The 23,435-nt window shown below is 41.1% G+C and overlaps 2 protein-coding genes across 5 annotated transcripts in view; both read right to left on the reverse strand.

Annotated features, from left to right (window-relative positions):
* DCUN1D1 (defective in cullin neddylation 1 domain containing 1) overlaps positions 1 to 3,890 on the reverse strand; it is a 69,124-nt gene extending 65,234 nt beyond the window's left edge. The window contains exon 1 of the mRNA XM_084990429.1: positions 647 to 3,890. The gene's annotated coding sequence lies outside the window, so the exon portion shown is untranslated. The remainder of the gene's footprint in view (positions 1 to 646) is intronic.
* A 126-nt stretch (positions 3,891 to 4,016) lies between these two features.
* MCCC1 (methylcrotonyl-CoA carboxylase subunit 1) overlaps positions 4,017 to 23,435 on the reverse strand; it is an 87,133-nt gene continuing 67,714 nt past the window's right edge. For 2 of the 4 annotated variants that reach the window (XM_021069889.2, XM_021069887.2), the window contains 7 exons: positions 21,874 to 22,090; positions 19,171 to 19,257; positions 14,090 to 14,139; positions 9,873 to 10,010; positions 8,239 to 8,346; positions 5,518 to 5,589; positions 4,017 to 4,379 (listed from right to left, as the gene is read on the reverse strand). In XM_021069889.2, coding sequence (XP_020925548.1) covers positions 4,251 to 4,379; positions 5,518 to 5,589; positions 8,239 to 8,346; positions 9,873 to 10,010; positions 14,090 to 14,139; positions 19,171 to 19,257; positions 21,874 to 22,090 — 801 coding nt within the window. In that variant the 3' untranslated portion in view covers positions 4,017 to 4,250. Of the gene's footprint in view, positions 4,380 to 5,517; positions 5,590 to 5,928; positions 6,090 to 8,238; positions 8,347 to 9,872; positions 10,011 to 14,089; positions 14,140 to 19,170; positions 19,258 to 20,083; positions 20,329 to 21,873; positions 22,091 to 23,435 lie in introns of those variants that run through there. The other 2 variants (XM_084990424.1, XM_084990425.1) reach the window with 2 other exon arrangements.

The raw sequence follows: 23,435 nt of genomic DNA on the forward strand, positions 1-23,435 counted from the left end.
CAACTCACAATAATGCTGGATCCTCAACCCACTGAGCGAGGCCAGGGATCAAACCCTCGTCTTCAGGGATGCTAGTTGGGTTCGTTAACTGCTGAACCACGACAGGAACTGCAAAGAGTTACCTCTTTTAAGTCAGGAAGATACACACTAAGGTCTGTCTTCCACACCCAGACAACCCAGGCCAGGCTTCCATATTTGGAGCCTGTTTTGGACTCACTGCCTCCAGTCTCTACTTTCTAATCCATATTCTAGATTGTGGACAGAAATAACTTTGAAAAATCTGCCTGCTTGAAAATCTCCAAGGCCCCCAGCTGCCTCCAGAATAAAGTAGTTCCCCTGCTGGGCAGCCACTTCCCAATCTCTTGCCCACGCCCCCTAAGGTCCAGCTTCTGCTGGATCACCCTGTGCCCTGAACAGGGTGCACTTTCACACCTCACTGTTATTATTAGCCCCTTCCTGTCCCTCTCCCTGCAATGGCCTTGTCTTACCTTCCTTCTCCATCTGGCAAATGGCTTGCCTCCAAAGCCCAGTTCAAATGTCACTGTGCTCCCTCAGCTTTCTGACTCACAGTAGCATTTATTACTCCACTCGCTTGACCGCCCTCCTCCATGGCACCCGGTGCCCCAAAGCATATTAAACTACTTACCGTCAAGTACAATACATATATCTATACAGCTTGATCCTCTTCCCCATGGAGGCAAGGACAAAAATCATTTCTTGCCATCTTTGTTCCCAGAGGCCCTGGTATACAGCAAATGCCCTAAATGTTTTAGAAGAAACAGATGCAGTCATGTGCAAAGGAACTCTGCTCACACAGCACTACTATCAGTGACGATCTCATTATGTGGGTAATTGCACTAGCTGGCTTCAAATTCCTTCTACACACATGATTTCCTGTGATCTACACTGCCCCTTTATAGTGAAGTAGAGAATAACTCTTGTTCCCCTGAAGAAAATCAAAGGGGGCATACAGCAACCCCAAATTCCACCAGAGAACCTTTGCTTTTCTCTCCTGTCAACAAAGAAAGTTTTGTTTGGGCAGGGGAAATGGCTGTGTAGCTAGAACTATAGTCAGAAGCACTGTTCTAGGTGCCCTCCTCCTTTATGATCCCGTGCCTAAATATCTATCTGTAAGCACATCTTCCTAACTGGTTTTCCAGCCTCAAGTCTTTTCCTCCTCCATCCAGCTTGCATGTTTACTGCCAGATGAAAATTTTTAAAATAGCATTTGACTTACATGTTAACTTTATGTTAGTTATGAAACATAACTGTATAATAAATATAACCAACCAAGCATCTAGCCCTGCAACTAGAACAGTAACAGTAGCTTGTGTCTGTGTGTACATAACACATATGTCAGTTCCTTGCCTATATCTGGAGCTAACTGCTATCTTTCGTTTTGAGTATTTTTATTTTACTTTTTAAGAACATATTTATTAAAAGGGAAAGGGAGGAGGGACAAATTAGGAGAATGAGATGAACAGATACAAACTACTATACATAAAATAGATAAGCAATAAGGAATTACGGTACAGCACCAGGAACTATATTCAGTAGCTTGTAATAACCTATAATGGAAAAAAGTGAAATGTCACATTGCTGTACACCTGAAACTAACACAATCTTACAAACTGGTCACACCTCAATAAAAATGGTTTTATTACATACCTGAATATCACTGATTTTGCTGATCCAGGGAATCCATAAAGATAGTATGATACTGTGTATATCAACTGGTACCTGCTATTTCACTGTGTTGTGAATCTAAGATTCATCCCTGTTGATGAACTTGGTTATTTTGTTGTTACATAGTATTCCACTGTGTGCCATACCACAGTTATTTACTCCTTCTCCTGCCAACCAACTTGGATTGTTTCCAGGGCTTTGCTATTATGGGTAATGTAGCTATGAACAGTTCTTAGTGCACAAGTGCATTTGTGCATTTCTAGAACTGCGATGTTAGGTCATTGGTACACAAATGTTCAACCTTGTGAAATAATGTCAAAGTTTTTTAAAGAGGCTTTGAGAGTCAGGGGAATTTTTCCCAAATCATTGCTTTCTCTGCTAAAAAATATATAATTCTGTGTAACTACTCCTTGCAAGATAAAATCCATACCTGCCATTTCGTGCTAGTTACAAGCTGGCCCCAACATAAATTTCCTATCTTTTCTCTTATTAGCCACCCCTCCCAAACACCTTCCACTCCAGCTGGGCAGATTTGCTCCTGGATATAGAACACAACTTGCTTATTTTCAACAGGGTAGCCCTGCTTCTTCCACTCTAGCCTACAGCCCCCAGACTCCCACTACTACCCCTGGGTTCTCCTTCATGAAACGTACCCTGAGCACATTGGCCCACAAAACTCTCAAACCCCAGTTCCTAAAATGCCTGTGTTCTGCACCAGTCATAGGATACCAGTCTTCACCCCATCCACCGCTTAAGATACTGAGTTTCATGCTGCCTTGTTGGAAAATGGATGTTCTAAGCCATATATTCAGATTTACTTGAAAATTCAGCATTATCCAAATTTAGTATTTGGTACCTTTCTCACCACTCTTTTGACAATGGAAATTGCTTAATTTGGGGTCTGACTGTTTTCCTACATAACTTTTGACATGATTAGGTCTTATTTTCCCAATTAAAATCACTGGCATCTTTCTTTTTTCCTTCTTTTTTGGGCTGCCCCATGGCATATGGAATTCCTGGGCCAGGGATCAGATTCAAGCTGCAGTTGTGACCTAAGCTGTAGCTGTGGCAACACGGTGGGATCCTTTAACCCAGTGTGCCAGGCCAGGGATTGAACCTGTGTCCTGGTGCTGCAGAGACACCGCCAATTCAGTTGCGCCAGAGCAGGAACTCCTAAAATCACTGGCATCTTAAAGTACAGAGCCCTTATTTTAATATTTCTTTGTATTCTCCACAACATCTTACATAGTCTCGTGTGTGCAGCAAGAACTCAATTCAACAAATCTTTAAAACGTCAGCAGATGCCTGAAAGTTCAGGAAGCTGTGTGCTTTTAGAAAAAAATACGTTCTAGCATACAATTTAAATATCATAGGGAGTTGTTCCCATTGCAGCTCAGCCAGTTAAGAACCCAACTAGTATTGGTGAAGGTGCAGGTTTGATCCCTGGCCTTAGTCGGTGGGTTAAGGATCAGGTTTTGCTGCAAGCTACAGTGTAGGTCTTAGATGTAGCTTGCAGCCCGAGTTGCTGTGGCTTTGGTGTAGGTCGTCAGTTGCAGTTCCAATTCAACCCCTAGCCCCTGGGAGCTTCCATATGCTGAAGGTGTGGACCTAAAAAGGAAAAAAAAAAAAAAAAAAAGAAGTCCTGCTGTGGTGCAGTGGGTTTAAGAGATCCAGCATTACCACAGGTGTGGCTCAGCTTCAATCCCTAACCCAGGAACTTCCATATGCCTTGGGTGTGGTCATTAAAAAAAATTACATATATATATACATATACATGTGTGTATAAAATATACATACACAAAAGCATAAGCACGTGTATGTGTGTGTATACAAGATTATAAAGTACAATAAAGGGAGATGCAGTCTAGAAAGAAACTTTCCAATGACAAAAACAGTAAACAAGTAACATCCACAACTTTAAACTAAGATGTTTCTTTGACAAAAAAACTCTTTGGTTGAGTTTAGTACTAAGGTATCTATCTCTGAAATATGTTGCTGTCCATTTTTGTCATGACCATCACAGAAAATAATTCATTTACTTAAAGAAGCTTTTCTCAGGAGTTTTCTTGCAGTGCAGCAAGTTAAGGATCTGGTGTTGTCACTGCAGCAGCTTGGGTCATTGCTGTGGCTCAGGTTCAGTCCTGGGCCAGGGAACTTCCACATGCTGTGGGCGCAGCCAAAAAAAAAAAAAAAAAAAAAAAAAAAAAATCCTCTAAAACAAAAAAGGACCTTTTCTCTTTCATTTTCTTTTGATCAAGTTGCTGCCCACCTTCCTAAAAACACTACATTGTATAAAATCTGGGGCAAAGACAAACCATATTAGCCTCCAATAAACAAGTATAATTTAATTTTATTAATATGAAATATTTTGAGATAATTTACTGTATTCATGACCCAAGTACATGATTCTAAAATATGAAAGGGTTTTAAGCACAATCATATATAATCATTTAGTAAAAGTGCTGGTCATCAGACCTCAAGAAAAGCAGGAAGGCACTTTCTCTTTTTGGAGTAGAGATTTTATACTTAAGATGCTTCTTAATTGACTATTTATTTGATGGAGCTTATTCGGTTCCCTTTTTGTCAGATCCTTCCTCCTGAAACTCGACTACAGGAGCATGTCTGTTGGCCTGAGAGCCTTCTTTGTAGAACACTTTCTTGATCGTGCCATCCTTTGGAGCCTTTATAGTGTGCTGCAGAGACACAAGGCATGACAAACAATGGCTGTGATATGAACGAGGGTTTGGCATATATGCAATCAAGAAACAAGAAAGTGAAAAATGAAGCCAGCTGTTGATGTTTTGTCATCTGTTGATGCTTTCCGTCTTTTTGAGTATCACTGCACACAGAGAAAATATTTTTATGGTGCGCTTGGGGGTTGACACATTCAAGGTCAATAACAGGGAAGCTCTGGTTTAGCTAGTAATTCTCAGCTCCAGTATCACAGTAGAATCTCGCCTAGGAAGCTTTTAAAAGCTACTGATCCTTGGGCTCCCCTCCATGAGATCCCAATTCAACTGGTCTGGGGAAGTATTTTTGTTGTTGTTGCTGTTGTTGTTGTATCTGGAGCATGCAGATGTTCCCTGTCTAAGGACTGAACCCACATCACAGCAAGTAACCAGAGCCACAGCTGGATCCTTAACCTACTGAGCTACCAGGGAACTCCTGGGGAAGAATTTTTTAGAAAGCTCCCTATGTGCAATTCATGACCAGGGCTGAGAACTACTAGTCTACAATTTGTAACCATCTAAAAACCTAAACAGCTAATTTAGTTGGATTGAGGTTTTCACTTTGATACTGATGCTTGGCATCCTAGGTTTGGCTTTAGAAAATAACAATAGTTAACCATTTAATTGGGTTACTGCCTGAATTTAAGTTATTGATAATTTCAGAGTCAGAAATGACAGGAATAACTCACAAAATTAAAATTTATTTCAGAGAAGAATTGGTTTTCTTTCCTGCAGTTAAGGCTTCACCAGCCCATGGCTCTCAGTATTTAAAACAGTCTTAACTTAGAGTTCCCATCACGGCTCAGCAGAAACAAATCTGACTAGTATCCATGAGGATATAGATTTGATCCCTGGGCTTGCTCAGTGGGTTAAGGATCCGGCGTTGCTGTTAGCCATGGTGTAGGTTGCAGATGCAGCTCAGATCCCGAATTGCTGTGGCTGTGGTATAGGCCGGCAGCTGTAGCTCCAATTTGACCCCTAGCCTGGGAACCTCCATGTGCCACTGGTTTAGCCTTTAAAAAAAAAGATCTTACAAGAGAAGGCAAAGGAACAATCGGAATTGATGGTTTACTTGGCAAGTGCACTCAGTGATTTCACTTACCTCCATCTTCATGGCGATCATAACCATCAGAGAATCTCCGGCTTTTACTTTGTCTCCAGCTTTGACAAACACCTAGAAACTCAGACAGTTTAATATATTAAAATACAGAGGTCCTTTGTGGTTCACAGAGTTGGTATATAAACGCATGCAGGAGTATGCATCTATGTGGTTGTCTTGTCTGCCAAAGACAAGTATACTGGCACAAACCAGAGACCCATAGGCCAGTGTGGCACTGCCGGCACTGCTGTCAGTGAGGGGGCACTTCTCAGCTCCCCACCCCTATCCCCAACCCATCTAGCCCTGAAGCAGATGAATACACATTATGTATTTCATGATCCTTTTGTTTTTTTCATGTATTATATAGACAAGACATACCATCAGCAGGGAAGGACTACAGCCACACCTCTTCCCTTTATTGTGCTTTGCAGACACTTTTTTTTTTTTTTTTAAATAAATTGAAGGTTTGTGGCAACTCTGCATTGAGCAAGTCTACGGGTGCCATTTTTCCAACAGGATTTCTCACTTTGTGCCTTTGTGTCACATTTTGGCAATTCTTGAAATATTTCAACCCTCTGCCAACAAAAAAGATTGTGACTCACTGATAACTTAGAAGATGGTTAACATTTTTTTAGCGATAAATTTTTGTTTGTTTGTTTTTTGTTTTTTAGGGCTGCACCCGTGGCATACAGAAGTTCCCAGGCTAGGGGTTGAAATGGAGCTATATAGCTGCCGGCCTACACCACAGCCATAGCAACGCCAGATCTGAGCCGTGTCTATAACCTACACCACAGCTCACGGCAACACCGGATCCCCAGACGATTGAGCAAAGCCAGAGGTCGAACTGGCATCCTCATGGATACTAGCCAAATTCTTTTCCACTGCGCCACAATGGGAACTCCAGCAATAAAGTATTTTTAAATTAAGATACGTACATTGGTTTTTTTAGACATATTTTTATTTCACACTTAATAGACTATAACATACTGTAAATGTAATTTTATATGTACTGGGAAACAAAAAAATTTGTGTGACTTGCTTTGCTGTGGTAACTGAACCTGCAATTTCTCTGCAGGATGCCTGTACTACACTCAAATGTCTTCTCGGTAGGCAGTGTGGAGGGTCTTGCCTGGTTTTCTGCTTTTTAAGTTGTTTGGGATAGTGTTTCAAGTCTTTAGGGCCTTGTGTGATAAATGTACAGAAAATCTTAATGTGAAAGAAACTTACTGGCAGCCCAGAAAAATATGCGTTTTCCTTCTTTCAGGTATAAATGAACTCATTTATCCCAGATGGTTTCACTTTCTTCTTGTTTAACATAATTATCAAGTAGTTTTTAGAAATATCACACAGTAGAGTTAGGTTCTAAAGTCAATACATAGAGCCAATATTGTGAAAAATGAGAAGCTCCACAAATCATCCAGTGCTGGGTAATGCTACAGTAGCATCTAATGAATTCAATGGCCTAGGTTTAGGCCAGTTACAGGGAAAAACTTGTAAACCCCGTGTAAGAATGCCCACATTACAAGAGGTCTGTGGGAAATGAGACTGAACGAACTATAGGCAGATTCAAGTCCCCTAGTCCACTTCCCTTCTGGGGCAAACATTTTCAGAGGGGACAGTGGGTGAGATCACTCACACCACTCAAACAGTTGTATTCTTATTCTCTTTTTTTATGGCTGCACCTACAGCATATGGAAGTTCCCAGCCAGGGACGGAATGTGAGCCACGCTGTGGCAGTGCTGGATCCTTTGACCCTCTGAGCTGGGTTGGGATCAAACCCGCGCCTCCACAGTGACCTGAGCCCCTGAAGTTGAATTCTTAATCCACTGTGCCACAGTGGGAATCACTCTTCTTATTTGTTGGTATGAAGAATATACAATTGATTTTTTTTTCTTTTCTTTTTGTCTTTTTAGGGCCACACCCACGGCATATGGAGGTTCCCAGGCTAGGGCTCCAAATGAAGCTGTAGCTGTGGGCCTACACCACAGCCACAGCAATTCGGGATCTGAACTGCATCTCTGACCTACACCACAGCTCATGGCAACACTGGATCCTTAAGCCACTGAGAGAGGACAGGGATCAAACCTGCGTCCTCATGGATACTAGTCAGATTTCGTTTCTGCTGAGCCACAACAGGAACTCCTATAGTTGACCATTTATGGCTTAATTGCATTTGAAGGGACTCTACTGTATTCAAGTATACAAAAGGAGACCACTGATCTACCACCATTGGAAGTCATATCAGTTATGGATCTTAACTCTGAGCTCACACGCATTCACCACCAATTCTTCACCAATACCTTTCAAATTTTTAGATAATGCCTGCCGAATGTTCCATTTAGTCATATAAAGACAACTTGGATTATCTATACTCTGATGGAAATTCCCAATTTATCAAATGTTAGGTAAATGGTATTTTCACTGAAGACTCTTAATATAAACTTTATAATAGATCCTATTGTTTTCTTTTCTTTCTCATGGCAATGCCGGATCCTTAACCCACTGAGTGAGGCCGGGGATCAAACCTGTAACCTCATGGATACTAGTTGGGTTCTTAACCCACTGAGCCACAATGGGAACTCCTGATCCTCCTATTTTCTTGAAATGGATGTTTTCCAATGAGCAAGATTTAGAGAGGGAGGAAAAGGATATGTACTACAAAGTTCAACAAAGCTATTTATCAGGACTTACTAGATATCATTCTACACACATTCTTGTCATTACCTTTTCAATGGTTCCAGTCATTGGAGCTATGGCACTTCCTTGGGTTCCTTCTGAGCTCACTGAAGACAAATATTTGGGGACTGGAATGCCAATCTGAATACTTCCATCCTATAAATAGAAATGATATTTATAGGTAGTTTTATACTATAAATCAGAAAGGAAATTAAGAACTTATCACTTCAGTTTTACTAATAGACCTGAGGCAATGATTGTTTTCAAGCTGTTTGCTAAATATTAGTCATCTTTTTTTTATTTTTTATTTTTTTGTCTTTTTGCCATTTCTTGGGCCGTTTCCGCGGCATATGAAGGTTCCCAGGCTAGGGGTCGAATTGGAGCTGTAGCCGCTGGCCTACGCCAGGGCCACAGCAATGCGGGATCCGAGCCGGGTCTGCGACCTACACCACAGCTCACGGCAATGCCGGATCCTTAACCCACTGAGCAAGGCGAGGGATTGAACCCACAACCTCATGGTTCCTAGTCGGATTCATTAACTACTGAGCCATGACGGGCATTCCTTTTTTTTTTTTTGGTCATATTAGTCATCTTTAATACCACGGTTCTAATCTAGCTTTGTGCCTTGAGCGAAGTACTAAGCACCTCTCAGTCTTGGTTTCTCATTATAAAGGAGTAATGGCACATATGCCTCACAGGGGATTAAAAGAATTCATGTATCTAACTGTTGCCAAAGACAGCCACTGTTTGGAAACAGCATCCTCACTATTGAATGCTTAGTCTAAGCCAGGACTTCTTAATTACATGTGTGTTATGTCACTGATTGTCATAACAACCTTAAGAAGTGGGTACTATTATGTATTCCTATTTATAGATGGGAGAACTGAAGCCCAGAGAATAACTTGCCCAAAGTCACACAGATACTGGTAGGGCCAGGATCTGAACCACAGCAGTTTCACCCTCTAAAACTCAGGCTCTTCACCACTCTACTGCCTCTGCCATCATATCATTAGCGCATACTGACTATGGCAAAAGATGCCCTTGACTCCATGCACATAATTTAATCACTGGAATACTAAAGGCATCTCATCATAAAGAACTGTGATCTGCAAGATGGTTCTCAAATGTGAGAAAACTCTGAAGAGGCCACAGCACATCTGATAATCCATTCTCTTTCTTTGTCCATGGAGAACATAAGGTCTCCTAACAAGCTCCTAACCAAATCCATGCCAAGTCCACCTCAACCAGCCTTTGACTGGCAAGAGACCACCGCTAATCCCACCCACCTTCCCTGCAGGGACTATCTGGCCCACAGACCCTTCCTTCATGGTCACCTCCTCCCAAGTCCCCAGGATTCCACGGAGGATGGTGTTTGGGGGAAGTGTTTAGGAATCAAATCCCTGAGAGAACACTGGCCCCTGAGCAGGGAGATGCACTCTGACAAGAAGAGGTGTGTTTGAGAATCAAAGGAAGAAAATGGATATGTGTCTGTCAGTGAGAATCTGTGAGAACAAAAGGTGTGAATGGAAATCTGGAGTACGTGGAAATGTGACCATGAACGGGAGGTAGAGAAAAGGCCAGTGAGTGAGGAAGCAGTTTCTTTCTCTAATATCTCAGGGGAATGCCTCTGGTCAAGCACTTTTCTCCCAAACTCCAATAGTGTTATTATAAAGGGACATTACCATGGAAAATAGGTAAATAGTGTTTTCCAGGATAATTAGCTTAGTTTTACTAGCAACTCCATTAATAGAAGACTTCAGGTAGGTGCAGTCTCCCTCACTGTAAAGATCACCAAGGACATGGAAAGTCTTATCTTCAATCTGAAAAAAAAAAAAAAAAAAAAACCCAGAAAAACAAGATCCTTAAAATAAATGAACAAGACTACAGAAGTAAAATCAAAATCAATTCTTTAATATTAACAGTTTCAAAAGTTAATAGGTAAAATGTTCTCCTGCTAAGATTCACAAAGAAAATACTCTAAATAAAAGGAAACATCAGTAAGATAATTAAAAGAAAGAAAAAAAGTTATGTAACATAGCTACAGCACCATGATGCTACAGATAAAGGTTCATTTAAGAATAGCAATAAAAGAGTGAAACAGAAACACAAATCAAAGTAAGCAAAATTATTAAAATTGAGTTGAGTATATTAGGTTAGTACTCATTTCTGAGTATCCAGAGTCAAATGTCATTGTACTGTGCCAAAGTCCATAATGAAAAAAGCCAGAACCACATAATTAGATGGATTTCTTTTATCTCACCAACATGTAGATCCAATTTATGGGTTCCAGTTATAATTTGAGAAGAGAAATTAGCTGGAGATTGACCACAATTTTCTTACTCTGAGAGAGAGTACGGAAGAACAAATTTCACAATCTTTCAAGGCAGCTGACAAAAGGATACAAAACCTCACATATACACTCAAAAAAAAATAATTTTTCCCCTTACATACAGAAAATCCATTTAAATCTTTCTCTATTTTTCATTTCAATTCCCATGTTAGTGTCAGAGTCTTGTGGCTATTCTTTTCAAATATATTATGTAGGCTAAAGGGAAAGAGGTCACACTGCAGTATTTATACATTGGTTCTCATCTATCCTAAGTTAAATATGACATTTTACTCTGCTTTGTAACCATTTAAAATAGCCACATGAATATTTGTGGGATTCTCAGGACATAAAGGTTAGATTGGGAACAGTTTTGTTTAAAGATTTACAAAAGCACATTCTAAATGTGTGAGATGTAGTTCTGTGCGCAGGTTAGAACAAACCTGCAATTTACTTTACCATTTACGAAGGGATAAGAAGAGTCCCTAAACCAGAGGTATGAATATGAATCGCAACTCTCCCATATGAAAGTAGGTAGATTTCCTATCATTTTTCTAGGTCTTGGAGAAAGAAAACCAAAGTGTCTCAAGGTATTGAGGGATCTAAGGCACCCTACTGACACTCATTTTTGCAGGATTTGAAATTTCTTAACACATACTAAAAATGATTTATTCTAGCCTCTGAATTTGTACTTACTATAGGTCTTTGGTTGAGTTCTCACATTGCTTTTCTTTTTTTTTTTTTTTGTCTTTTTGCCATTTCTTGGGCCGCTCCAGAGGCATATGGAGTTTCCCAAGCTAGGGGTCTAATCGGAGCTGTAGCTGCCAGCCTACGCCAGAGCCACAGCAACGCAGGATCTGAGCCGCATCTGCGACCTACACCACAGCTCACCGCAATGCCAGATCGTCAAGCCACTGAGCAAGGGCAGGGATCGAACCCGCAACCTCATGGTTCCTAGTCGGATCGTTAACCACTGCGCCACGACGGGAACTCCTCACATTGCTTTTTAACACTTTCAGCATTTCATTTTGCATGTGTAATAGACTTTTTTTTGCTGTGCCCAAAGCACGCCAAAGTTCCTGGGCCAGGGATCGAACCCTCACCAGAGCTGTAACCAGAGCCACAATGGTGGCAACACTGGATCCTTAACCTGCTGAGCCACAGGGAACTCCTAAAATGGATTTTTAAAAATTGAGGTCTATCTGCAGATGTCCTTCAGGGGATGAATTTTTTCAATGTGGTTCATGCATACTATCAGGATTAAAAAGGAATGAACAAGTGAAAGATGCAGCTACTTGGAAGAATTATCAGAGAATTATGCTGAGTGAGAAAATCCAGTCCAATATGGTTACATAATGTAGGATTCCTTTTATATAATGTTCTTAAAATGACAAAGTAATTAGAGGTGAAGAAGAGTTTTAAGTTGTCATGTGATGGGGAGGAAGGATGGTTATAGAAGGGCAACAAGAAGGTGCTTGTGGTGATGGAACTTTTCTTCCCTGCGACTGGGCTGGTGGATATGGGACAAGAGCATGCGATGGAGTTCTATAGAACAAACACACACACTCTCAGGCATGTGAAATCTGAATGAATGAGTTGGTGGAATGTGTCACTGTCAGTTTCCCGAATGTGGTATTATACTAGTTTTGCAAGATGTTACCATTTTGGAAAATGGGTAAAAAAATAAATGGAATCTCTTACTATTTCTCCAACTGCATATGAACCTCTAATTATCTAAAATAAAATTTTAAATTATTAAACAAAAAACGAGGTCTACCATAAAAATTCTGACTAAAGATTCTCAAAAGTGTTACCTGTGGATCCCTTGAGGTCCCCAAAACCTCTTTAGGAGTTCCACAAAACCAAATGATTTCAAAATAATATAATATTTTTTGTCTTTTTTAAAGACCTCATTCTCTCACAAGTATATGGTGGGATTTTCTTTCTTTCTTCTTCTTCTTTTTTTTTTTTTTTTTTTTCCGCTTTTCAGGGCTGCACCCCGAGGTACATGGAGGATCCCAGGCTAGAGGTTGAACTGGAGCTACAGCTGCTGGCCTACACCACAGCCACAGCAAAGTGGGATCCGAGGTACATCTGCAACCTACACCACAGCTCACAACAATGCCAGATCCCCCACCCACTGAGCGAGGCCAGGAATAGAACCTGCATCCTCATGGATACTAGTTGGATTCATTTCCGCTGAGCCACAATGGAAACTCCTGGTGGGATTTTCTAGAGACTGCAGGGCATGTGCTAATGTTTTAGCTCTGATGGCTAATGGAATATGAGCTTGCGATAATTTTTTTTCAGTTTATCCTGCAAATGAACAACAAAAAACCCAATCCCATTTTAAAAAAGGGCAAATAAATTGAATATTTCCCCAAGAACATGAACGAATAGGCAATTAGCATATAAAAAGATGCTTACCACCATTAAGTCATTATGGAAAAACAAATCAAAACCACAGTGAGATATTTCCCATACCTTAGAATGTTTGTTTGTTTTTAAAAGAAAACAAACAAAACCCCCACAACCCATCAGAATATACACGTTGGCAAGGAAGGATGTAGAGAAACTGACTCCCTTGTGCACTATTGGTGGGAATTTAAAATGGTATAGAAACTATGGAAAGAGTATGGTAGTTCCTTTTAAAATTAAAAACAGAATTACCATATGATTCAGCAATTCTACTTCTTTGGGTACCTGCCTAAAAAAATTGCAATCAGAGTCTTGAAGAGATGTTTATATACTGATGTTCACAGAAGCATTATTCTCAATAGGCAAAAGGTAGAACGACCCAAGTATCCATTGACAGATGAATAAATAAAGTATGGTGTATATATAAATGGAATATTCAGCCTTAAAAAAGAAGAAAATTTGGACATATGCTACAACAGTGGAAGGACCTCAAAGACATTATACTAAGTGAAATTATTCAATTACAAAAGGAATAATGTTGAATGATTCTACTCACAAGAGGTACCTAGAATAGTTAACTTCATAGACAGTAAGTAGAATGGTGATGGTCAGGGGACGGGGAAGGGGGGTGGATTCATACTGTTTAATGGGACAGAGTTTCAGTTCCACAAGAGGAGAAAAGTTCTGCAGATGGATGGTGGTAGCAGTTGTACAACAATGTGAATGTATTTAATGCTACTAAACCATACACTTAAAAAAGGTTAAAATGGTGTATATATATAAAATAATGAATATTTAAAAGAGTGTTACAGAGGTCTTGAGACAAAAAGCTTAAGATCTGCTGCTTTAAATACCTTCACACACACTTTAGGGGCTTGTGAAGTGTCTGATTCAAAGATATTACTATTATTATTGTTATTATTTTACCAAGTTTTTATTCTTAAGGAAACAACAGCCAAACTGAATACATGATCAGAAACTACTTAGGGGACAATTTCTCCAAATTGGTTGGAAATAAAAGCTCATGACATTTTCCTAGCTACAGTCATAATAATCAATGTCTTAAGAGAAAGTAGAGAGTGGAAAAATACTTTACTCAATATGACAGAGATCAGATTTAGTTCTGAGCTGCAGAACAAAACCAAGAAGGCTTACCTGCATGCTGTATGACCCATCACGGTTATATGTTACAGCTATGGTTATATCTTTACGGAGAAAGGGAGGGAAATTGAAAAAAAAAATTAGAAGATATTAATTTATTCAGGAACTGAGATTTAGAAAACCTCACTTTAGACCTAAGGATAAGTAGTTGTTAGGGATATCAACATCTTTTAACTCCCTAGCAATAAAGATTTTTTAAAAGTCAAGCAGGTTTCAATAAAGGTGATTTTTTTTTTTTTTTTTTTTTCAGGGCCACACCTATGGCATGTGGAAGTTCCCAGGCTAGTGGGTAAATTGGAGCTACAGCTTCTGGTTTACGCCGGGTCCCTGACCCAAGGAGTGAGGCCAGTGATCGAACCTGCTTCCTCATGGATATTAGTGGATTTATTTCTGCTGCGCCACGATGGGAACTCCAATAAAAGTGAATTTTAAACTTTTCTTTTTTAAAATTGGAGTTTCAGGTCTTTTAAGATTATGGATCATTTCAGATACTTTCCCCTCAACAAGAAAGAGAAGTTCTGCTTAGACCCAAATATGCCGTTTGTGATTTTGGCTAAGTCATTTAAAATCTGAGTCTTGGAGTCCCCCCATTGTGGCTCAGCAGGTTAAGAGCCTGAGTAGTATGCATGAGGATGCATGTTTGATCCCGAGTCTCACTCAGTGGGTTAAGGATCTGGCACTGCTATGAGCTGTGATGTATGTCACAGACACAGCTTGGATCCTTCATTGCTGTGGCTGTGGCTGTGGCTGTGGCGCAGACTCCAGCTGCAGCTCTGACTCGACCCTAGCCTGGGAACCTCCATATGCCACAGGTGTGGCTGTAAAAAATAATAATAAAAAAAAATACATATAATAAAATCTCTGAGTCTTGATTTTCTGATCCATTATCTGGGTATGAGAATGTAACAATGATTAAATAAATGTGAAAGTGCTTTATAAGTTGTAACAGTGTACGGAGTTCTCATTGTGGCTCATTGGAAATGAATCTGACTAGTATCCATGAGGACGCAGTCTCAATCCCTGTCCTCGATGTGAACTGTGGTGTAGGCTGCAGATGTCGCTCAGATCCCCCATTGTTGTGGCTGTGGTGTAGGCCGGCAGCTATGGTTCTAATTCGACCCCTAGCCTGGGAACCTCTATATGCCACGGGTGTGGCCCTAAAATGACAAAAAAAAAAAGAAAATTTTTTTTTCAACAGACTATACAAATATAATATATTCACATTCTGTGAAGAAAGAACAGGTTAAAGACTATCCTAGGAAATGGAAATTTTGTAGCGTGGAGAATGCAGACAAAAGCCATTTCATCTACTCTTGACACATCAACCAGCATTTTGATGCTGCCAGTTCAAATCTGTTTCCAACCTTGACCTTCCTTCTCCAGAACTATGTCATTCCCAGCAGGATCCTCCTTCCGCACCTTAAAATAAATATGGTGGGTCTCCCCCCCGCTCCACCTGCCTTACCTCCTGACCTGTGAGCTCTAGGACTGACACCATTATTCTGGTCATCCAGGTGTATAACCTTTCATTCTTGCCTTTTCCTTCACTTTCCATCTCCAATAGTCCCCACAAAGCTGTCAAATTCTTCCCTTTGAGGACCAGTCCTCTCTATTTCCTCCTTCCCTTTCTCACTGCTCTACCCAGATTCAGGCCTCTGCCCGGCTCACGGAAGAGGCCCTCCCCAAACCCTGCCAGCTGATGCTGCCTAGCACAACCCCACATCATTCAAAATGCTTCCCCAAACTCCTAGCCTTACTTCCCACCATTCTTCTACATCACCCTGTGTCCTAGACCAATGGGAAAATGAGCTGGCGTCTAGCTTCCCCACACCGAGCCTCTTTGCTCCTGCTCCTCCCTCACACTCTGGCCCCCAGTTGCACTGAGCCCCTTCCCACCATTCATATCCCTTCACTCACTGGCCCTGGGAAGAGGCTGTCTGGGTGGGAATGAATTCTCTCTGCTTTGAACATTTAGATGGATATAAAATACCATCATGATTCTTCCCACATCCAGCTTTATGAGTGATTTTTCTCTTTGTCAGTTGTTTTCAAAACTTTCAAAAATGAAAAGAGTCACAAAAGCCAAATACTGAGGTACGTAAAACAGAGTGAAAGTCCTCTCTATTGCCCAGATGTACTACTATTAAACACTTGATCCTGTGAATTCTTTTTTTTTTTTTTTTTTGTCTTTTGTTGTTGTTGCTATTTCTTGGGCCGCTCCCGCGGCATATGGAGGTTCCCAGGCTAGGGGTTGAATCGGAGCTGTAGCCACCGGCCTACGCCAGAGCCACAGCAACGCGGGATCCGAGCCTCGTCTGCAACCTACACCACAGCTCACGGCAACGCCGGATCCTTAACCCACTGAGCAAGGGCAGGGACCGAACCCGCAACCTCCTGGTTCCTAGTCGGATTCGTTAACCACTGCGCCATGACGGGAACTCCAGATCCTGTGAATTCTTTTAGACATTATATGTTTTTATTTTATTTTGTATGGCCACACCTGTAGCACATGGCAGTTCGTGGGCCAGGGAATGAAGCTGAGCTACAGCTGTGGTAACACTGGATCCTTTAACACACTGCCCTGGGCCGGGAACCCAAGCCACTGCAAGCAACCTGAGCTGCTGCAGTCAGGATTCTTAATCTACCGCACCACAGCGGGAACTCCTCATTGACCTATTCTGAAAATGCAAATGAAATAATCCATGGAAAGCACTTAACACCGTGTCTGCCGTATACCAAACACTCAATAAATTCTAGATACTATTATTAAGGCAGGGTTCTATGAAACATGGCTATAGTAACAAAAGATTATTTTTCAAACCTTGAATATTTAAAATACTGAGTTGTTCTCAGACAAAAACAAAAACAAAAACAAAAATGGAATTCCCGTTGAGGCGCAGCAGAAACGAATCTGACTAGGAACCATGAGGTTGAGGGTTTGATCCCTGGCTTTGCTCAGTGGGTTAAGGATTCGATGTTGCTGTGAGCTCTGGTGTAGGTTGCAGACGTGGCTCAGATCCCGTGTTGCTGTAGCTATGGCATAGACAGGCGGCTGTAGCTCTGATTGGACCCCTAGCCTGGGAACCTCCATATGCCACAGGTACAGCCCTAAAAAGACAAAAGACAAAAATAATAAAAATAAAATAAAATAAAATAAAATAAATAAAATACTGAGTTGTTTTCACTTAGATCATTAGGAGCTATTTCTACTTGAGATTCACAAATGATTCCGGGCCCTCAGACTTCTTGTCTGGAGCACTCTCTTATTCAACGAGGGTCATTGCTGATTAGCATTCCTTAAAGACTTACCATGATATTTCTGAAATTTATTACATTCAGACCTGGATTACTGTTGAAAAACACTACCAAAAGAATGTAGTGAACAGCATTCATCTCTGTTTATGTATTTATTTATTTTAAAATTAAAAAAAAAATTCCAAGAGCTGCAGTGTAATTCTAAACACTGCTCAGAGCCTGAGTGAATATTCATGCCAATAATACAACTGGCTCATCTGAGTTATAATCACACATGTGATTTTTCTGTTTAATTTAGGTTGACGAGGCCACTGAAACTTTGCTGCTGATATTTGTATTCAGCATAGAGGAGTCTAGAGTAAAATACTCCAGATTTTGGAGGCTGTTTTTTAGCATGAAATGAATAAGCACACCATAAAATGGATCGGTTAACTATTTGCAGAATGCTACTTTATAAGGAATGTTTGCAAACTTCCTTTCCACCACACACAACTCATTTAAGACAATGACCATCTGGGCGCAGAATGAAAAAATACTCAAAGAGCTGTGTATAACCCAAACGTCTTCCATGAACAAAGCATCTGTTAATAAGTGAGTAACACTTATTAAGTGTCTACATGGAGTTGATACAAGAAAAATTCTACTCTGTCCAGGGAAGAGGGTGCTGTGATCAGCTGGCAGGAGGATTCCGTTCTACCAAGGAGGCACATTTTTATAATGGGCAGCTCCCAACACCACACATTCAAAGGTAATCCAGCCCCACATCTAGCTTCCCAGGAAAACTGTGCTGCAACAGAAGGGATACAGTCACCTGCTAGCACAGGGTTCTGGTCCCTCTAGTACACTCTTCCAGCCAGAATCTAATAAACTGCCTTCTGGATTAGGTGTTGGCCTCTCCTGACTTCAGTTATAATAAATCAGCCCCACTCCTAGCCTACTTATATTAGTTTGCAATCAAAAATCACTTTCCACTGGAGAAGTGGTGGAAATAGCACAGGAGTCAAGGTCAGAAAGCCTGGGTGTCAATCTTGGCTCTGCCTTGAGTAAATTACTGCCTGTCAACAACACCTTGGTTTAACAGTGACCCCTCTCCTGTCTGAGCAGTGGGCAATCTTCCCTGCCTGGAGTAGTTTTAGTTATTGCTTTTCTTCCTTAAAAGTAATACATTCTCACCAAAGTGCAAAGCAAAGAAAGTACAAAGAAGGTGGGGGGAAGACAGTTTCAAATTTTACCATCCAATGGTAACCTCACTAATACTTTGGCATATTTCTTTTCTTTCTTTCTTTTTTTGTTTTGGCTTTTTAGGGCCGCACCCGAGGCATATGGAAGTTCCCAGGCTAGGGGTTGAATTGGAGCTATAGCTGCTGGCCTGGACCACAGACATAGCAATGTGGGATCTGAGCCGTGTCAGCGACCTACACCACAGCTCATGGCAACACTGGATCCTTAACCTGCTGAGTGACGCGAGGGATCAAATCGACATCCTCATGGATCCTAGTCGGGTTCATTAACTGCTGAGCCACAAAGGGAAATCCTATTTTGGCATATTTCATTTCTGTCATTTTGCTATGTGTGTTTTATGACATGTTTTTAAAATATTTACAAAATATAGAAAAATGTAAAGAAAAACAAATATCATTAACTCTACCACCCAAAGCCAATCAATTCTATTATTTTGGAATAATTCCTTTCAATGTTTAGGCTAGGAATCTTAAAAATTATAATTGACTGATCATGGCCAGGCTGAATCTTTTTTTTTTCAGGTAAATCTGATATATTCTATGAAGCACATTTCTTTTTTAATAAAAACCATTATTTACCTTTTTTACCATCCTTAAGGGTCATTTTTCTGGTGTAACAGATATTCAGTCTTCTTCCACTGCTGGATGCAAAAGGAGAATATCGATCTAGAAAAAATTTAAAATTCAATAACAAATTTATGAACATCAAGCCTACTAACAAAAACAGACATACAACAGAGGTCCTATTCTGGCAGTTCAAATATATTTATTTTAGTCATTGCTTTACATTTAAATTAGATGTTTTCACTTATGTTTCAAGAAATTTCCTATGAAAAATCTCAGTTTTTCTTGGAAAATCAGGATATTTACAGTCTTAACTCTCATCCTCTGGTAGCATAAGCTGTGCAGGGCTCACCCCCCACCCCGCCTCCTTTTTTGACCACACGTGCGGCATGTGGAAGTTCCCAGTCCAGGGTTCAAACCTGTACCACAGCAACAACCCAAGCCGCTGCAGTGACAATGCTGGCTCCTTAACCTGCTGCACCACAAGAGAACTCCCATGGGATCATCCTCTCTGACAGGGCGAATGCATTCCAGGTCACCCAAATCCCTCCCACCCACCATTTTCCTTTCACTCGGCCTCTTTTAGTCTTCCCTGCTACTGGTCCACCCCATAGACATTTTTTTGTGTGTTCACTCGTGGTTAGACAATACCCAGGAGCTACAGCATAGCTAAATTGAAATACTTTCTTCTGAAACTCCTCTTGGTGCTGGTTATAAATTTTTAAAAGGAAGGTGAGAGTATGAGGACTCTCCATTCAAAAAATGCCAGGTCCAGGTTTAGGAATACCATAAGGGGTACCGTTAAATGCATTTATTTAACGTAACAGAATAAAAGGAGGACGGAGCACAAATCTAAAGAGGTAGTTATATATTTTAAGCTTTCGATATAACTTTCTTTTTTTTTTCTTTTTTTTTTTAAAGATCTTACCTGCAGCATATTGAGGTTCCCAGGCTAGGGGTCGAATTGGAGCTGTAGCCGCCAGCCTATGCCACAGCCATAGCCATGCCAGATCCAAGCCACATCTGCAACCTACACCACAGCTCATAGCAACACCAGATCCTTAACCCACTGAGTGAGGCCAGGGATCAAACCTGCATCCTCATGGATCCTAGTTGGGTTTGTTAATCACTGAGCCACGACGGGAACTCCCAATGCAACTTTCTTGAATGAACCTAGAAATTAAATAAAATCCCAATAACAGGATCCTATAATAATATAATAATCCAAAAAATAATGAAGGGATAAATTGATTCAATTTTTTTTTTCCTGTTTGCTCCAAAGTTCAGGAGTTAACCTGAGTAAATACTATGGAGTAAGTTCGGGAGAGCTCAGATTTTGCTCAATTTAGAGGGAAGAATTTTTTTGTTTGTTTTGTTTGCTTTGTCTTTTATCTTTGGCTACGCCCATGGCAAGTGGAAGTTCCCAGGCCAGGGACTGAACCGGTGCCACACCAGCAACCCGAACCACAGGTTTTTAACCTTCTGAGCCATAGAGGAACTCCTAGAGGGAAGAACTTCTTAATGGAGAACTGACTGAAAACTGTAATTAGCTGATGAATTTTCATTAATAATTTCTACCTTCCTGAGGTGTTAGGAAGAGGCTGGACAACCACTCAGTGGGGATGCCAAGCAGGGATGCACGTGTGTAGAGCCAAAATGAATCTCTGCCATTGTCCTCCCTGTGCTCAGACTCCATGATATGATGAAGGGCCTAGGTCTCCAGCTAGAAATTTGATCACAGAATGGAAAGGAGAGGAGGAAGTAACAATAAATTATGGTAACCCAAGGGAATCCCCTCAGAGTTCCCAGTTGCTGTCTGTAGCCTCCTGGACCAAGGAAGTTGCTGTAGGTGCAGAGGATACAACATAGTAAACCACTAGGAGTGGCAAATGAAAGAAGCTGGGAGGAAATAAAATGTAAATTAAAAAAAAGAAAAAAAAAGAGTTCCTATTGTGACTCAGCAGGCTAAGGACCCCATGTTGTCTCTGAGGATGCAGGATGGATTAATGGCCTTGCTCAGTGGGTTGAGGATCCGGTGTTGCAACAAGCTGTGATACAGGTCACAGATGTGGCTCGGATATGGCATTGCCGTGGCTGTGGTGTGGGCTGGCAGCTGCAGCTGATTAGACTCCTAGCCTGAGAACTTCGATGTGCCACAGGTATGGCCCTAAAAAAAGAGAAAAAAGAAAGTTGGAAGGATATCAGCATGAGCTGTGGGGAGAACTAGTGTTTGCTTGAAAAGAAGTCCATCTCTACTTTGTTGGGTGATTGTTAAGTTATATTTAATGGGTTAAATAAAGAGTGTTTATGGGTGCATCCGTGCACACTAAATAACACTTTAGCAGAGGATGATGTCAATCATAGAAAAGGGAGGCAGGAGTGGCATAAAGAAAGAAAAACATGTTCAATGATTATTTACATACTTTTTTTTTTTTTTTTAACTTTTTAGGGCCGCACTTACCTGCATATGGAGGTTCCCAGGCTAGGGGTCTAATCAGAGCTCCAACTGCCAGCCTACACCCCAGCCACAGCAACTTGGGATCTGACCTACACCACAGCTCATGGCAACGCCATATTTTAACCCACTGAGCGAGGCCAGGGATCAAACCTGAAACCTCATGGTTCCTAGTCGGATTCATTTCCACTGCGCCGCCATGAGAACTCCCTGATTATTTATACACTCTTGAAAAGCAGAGGAAAGAGAAAAGCATTCCGTACCTTGTGTCTGAATTCTGAAAGCCTCAGACATAGGCTTCTCCTTGAGGATGAGCCCCAGAGCTGCCTGGCATAAAAACTCTTTGGCTGTGTCCTTCTGACTGGGCAACAGTTCTTTGTGATGCTGAGGGATGAAATCAGTGTGCACATTCCCAGCTTCAAACTCCGGGTGGCCAGTCAGGCTGAGGAGGAAGTTGATGTTGGTGTGCAGCCCAACAATCTAGGACCGAAAAAGCCATGTCCCCGGTGAGCGGAGAAAACAACACATTCAGACAACTGTTCCTATAGCATTTGCTCTTTCTCCTAAGTATTTTCTACTATAAATAACTCAGAAGACCAAACCAAACCAAACCAAACCAAACAAACAAACAAAAAAAACAAAACAAAAAAAAACCACTTCACCATCACTATACACCTGCACTTAATATTATGTTGATTTATTATGACAAAGTGGACCAAGGAAGTGGTACTGGGTAGGTAGTGTGAGGACATTTAATTGGTTCAGGATAGGAAAGCAAGCAATCATTACAAAACTTAAATGAGATTTACTTGCAAGATATTGAAGACTTTCGGCTCAGAAAATGCCCACAAAACAGGAAGACAGCAAACAGAGAGTAGGACTGCTACACTGGGAAGACGATAGAATTACATGACCTGAAAAGAGCTTCCTCCCAACACTAAAACCCAAATTTTACACATTGATATAAAAAGTATAAAATGAACCAAAATCCACCCAATAAATGGGATCCGGGGCAAAACCAGCTATCCAAGGCTTGGGGACATTCATTCATTCATTCACTCATTCATCCATCCATTCACTTATTTGCCAACCATTTACTGAATCCCTTTTATTTTTTTAAATTTAATTTAATTTTATTTTTTGTCTTTTTGTCTTTTAGGGCCACACCTGTGGCTTACAGAGGCCCCCAGGCTAGGGGTCTAATCAGAGCTGTTGCCGCCGGCCTACACCACAGCCACAGCAATGCAGCATCCAAGCCATGTCTGCCACCTACACCACAGCCCATGCCAACACTGGATCCTCAACCCACTGAGCGAGGCCAAGGACTGAACCCGCATCCTCATGAATGCTAGTTGGGTTCGTTAGCCACTTAGCCATGACAGGAACTCCCTGAATGCCTTTTAGGTTCCAGGTCCTGATTTGAGTTTGGGGACACAGTGAGAAACAAAAGAGACCATGTCCTTGCCCTCGGAGTTTACATTCTAAGGACAGATAACAAACGTTATCTATTAAAAAAATATCTAATACAATGTCAGGAGATAGAAGAGAAACAAGGCCAGCTGAAGGGCCAGAGGGTCTTGTGGGGCAGCCTGGGAAGGACTCTGAGGAACACAGGGAGGAAAGAATCGTGTGGGGAATATTCTGGAAGAGACAACAGGAACACACACCTCCTTATTGGGTGTGTCTAAGGCATGGCAAGGAGGCCATTGTAGGTGAAGCCATAGAAACCAGAAGTTTAATCAAATTCACCATGTATAATAATCTGAATATCATGGCTTCATAAGATATCCTTCTATGAGGCTCATTCAGTGTGGTATGGGACTTT

This window comes from Sus scrofa, chromosome 13 (assembly GCF_054392235.1).
Source record: "Sus scrofa isolate SSC_HxYL_T2T_F1_AM1 chromosome 13, Sscrofa_HxYL_maternal_Yorkshire_Landrace_v2.0, whole genome shotgun sequence".
Classification (NCBI taxonomy): Eukaryota; Metazoa; Chordata; class Mammalia; order Artiodactyla; family Suidae; genus Sus; species Sus scrofa.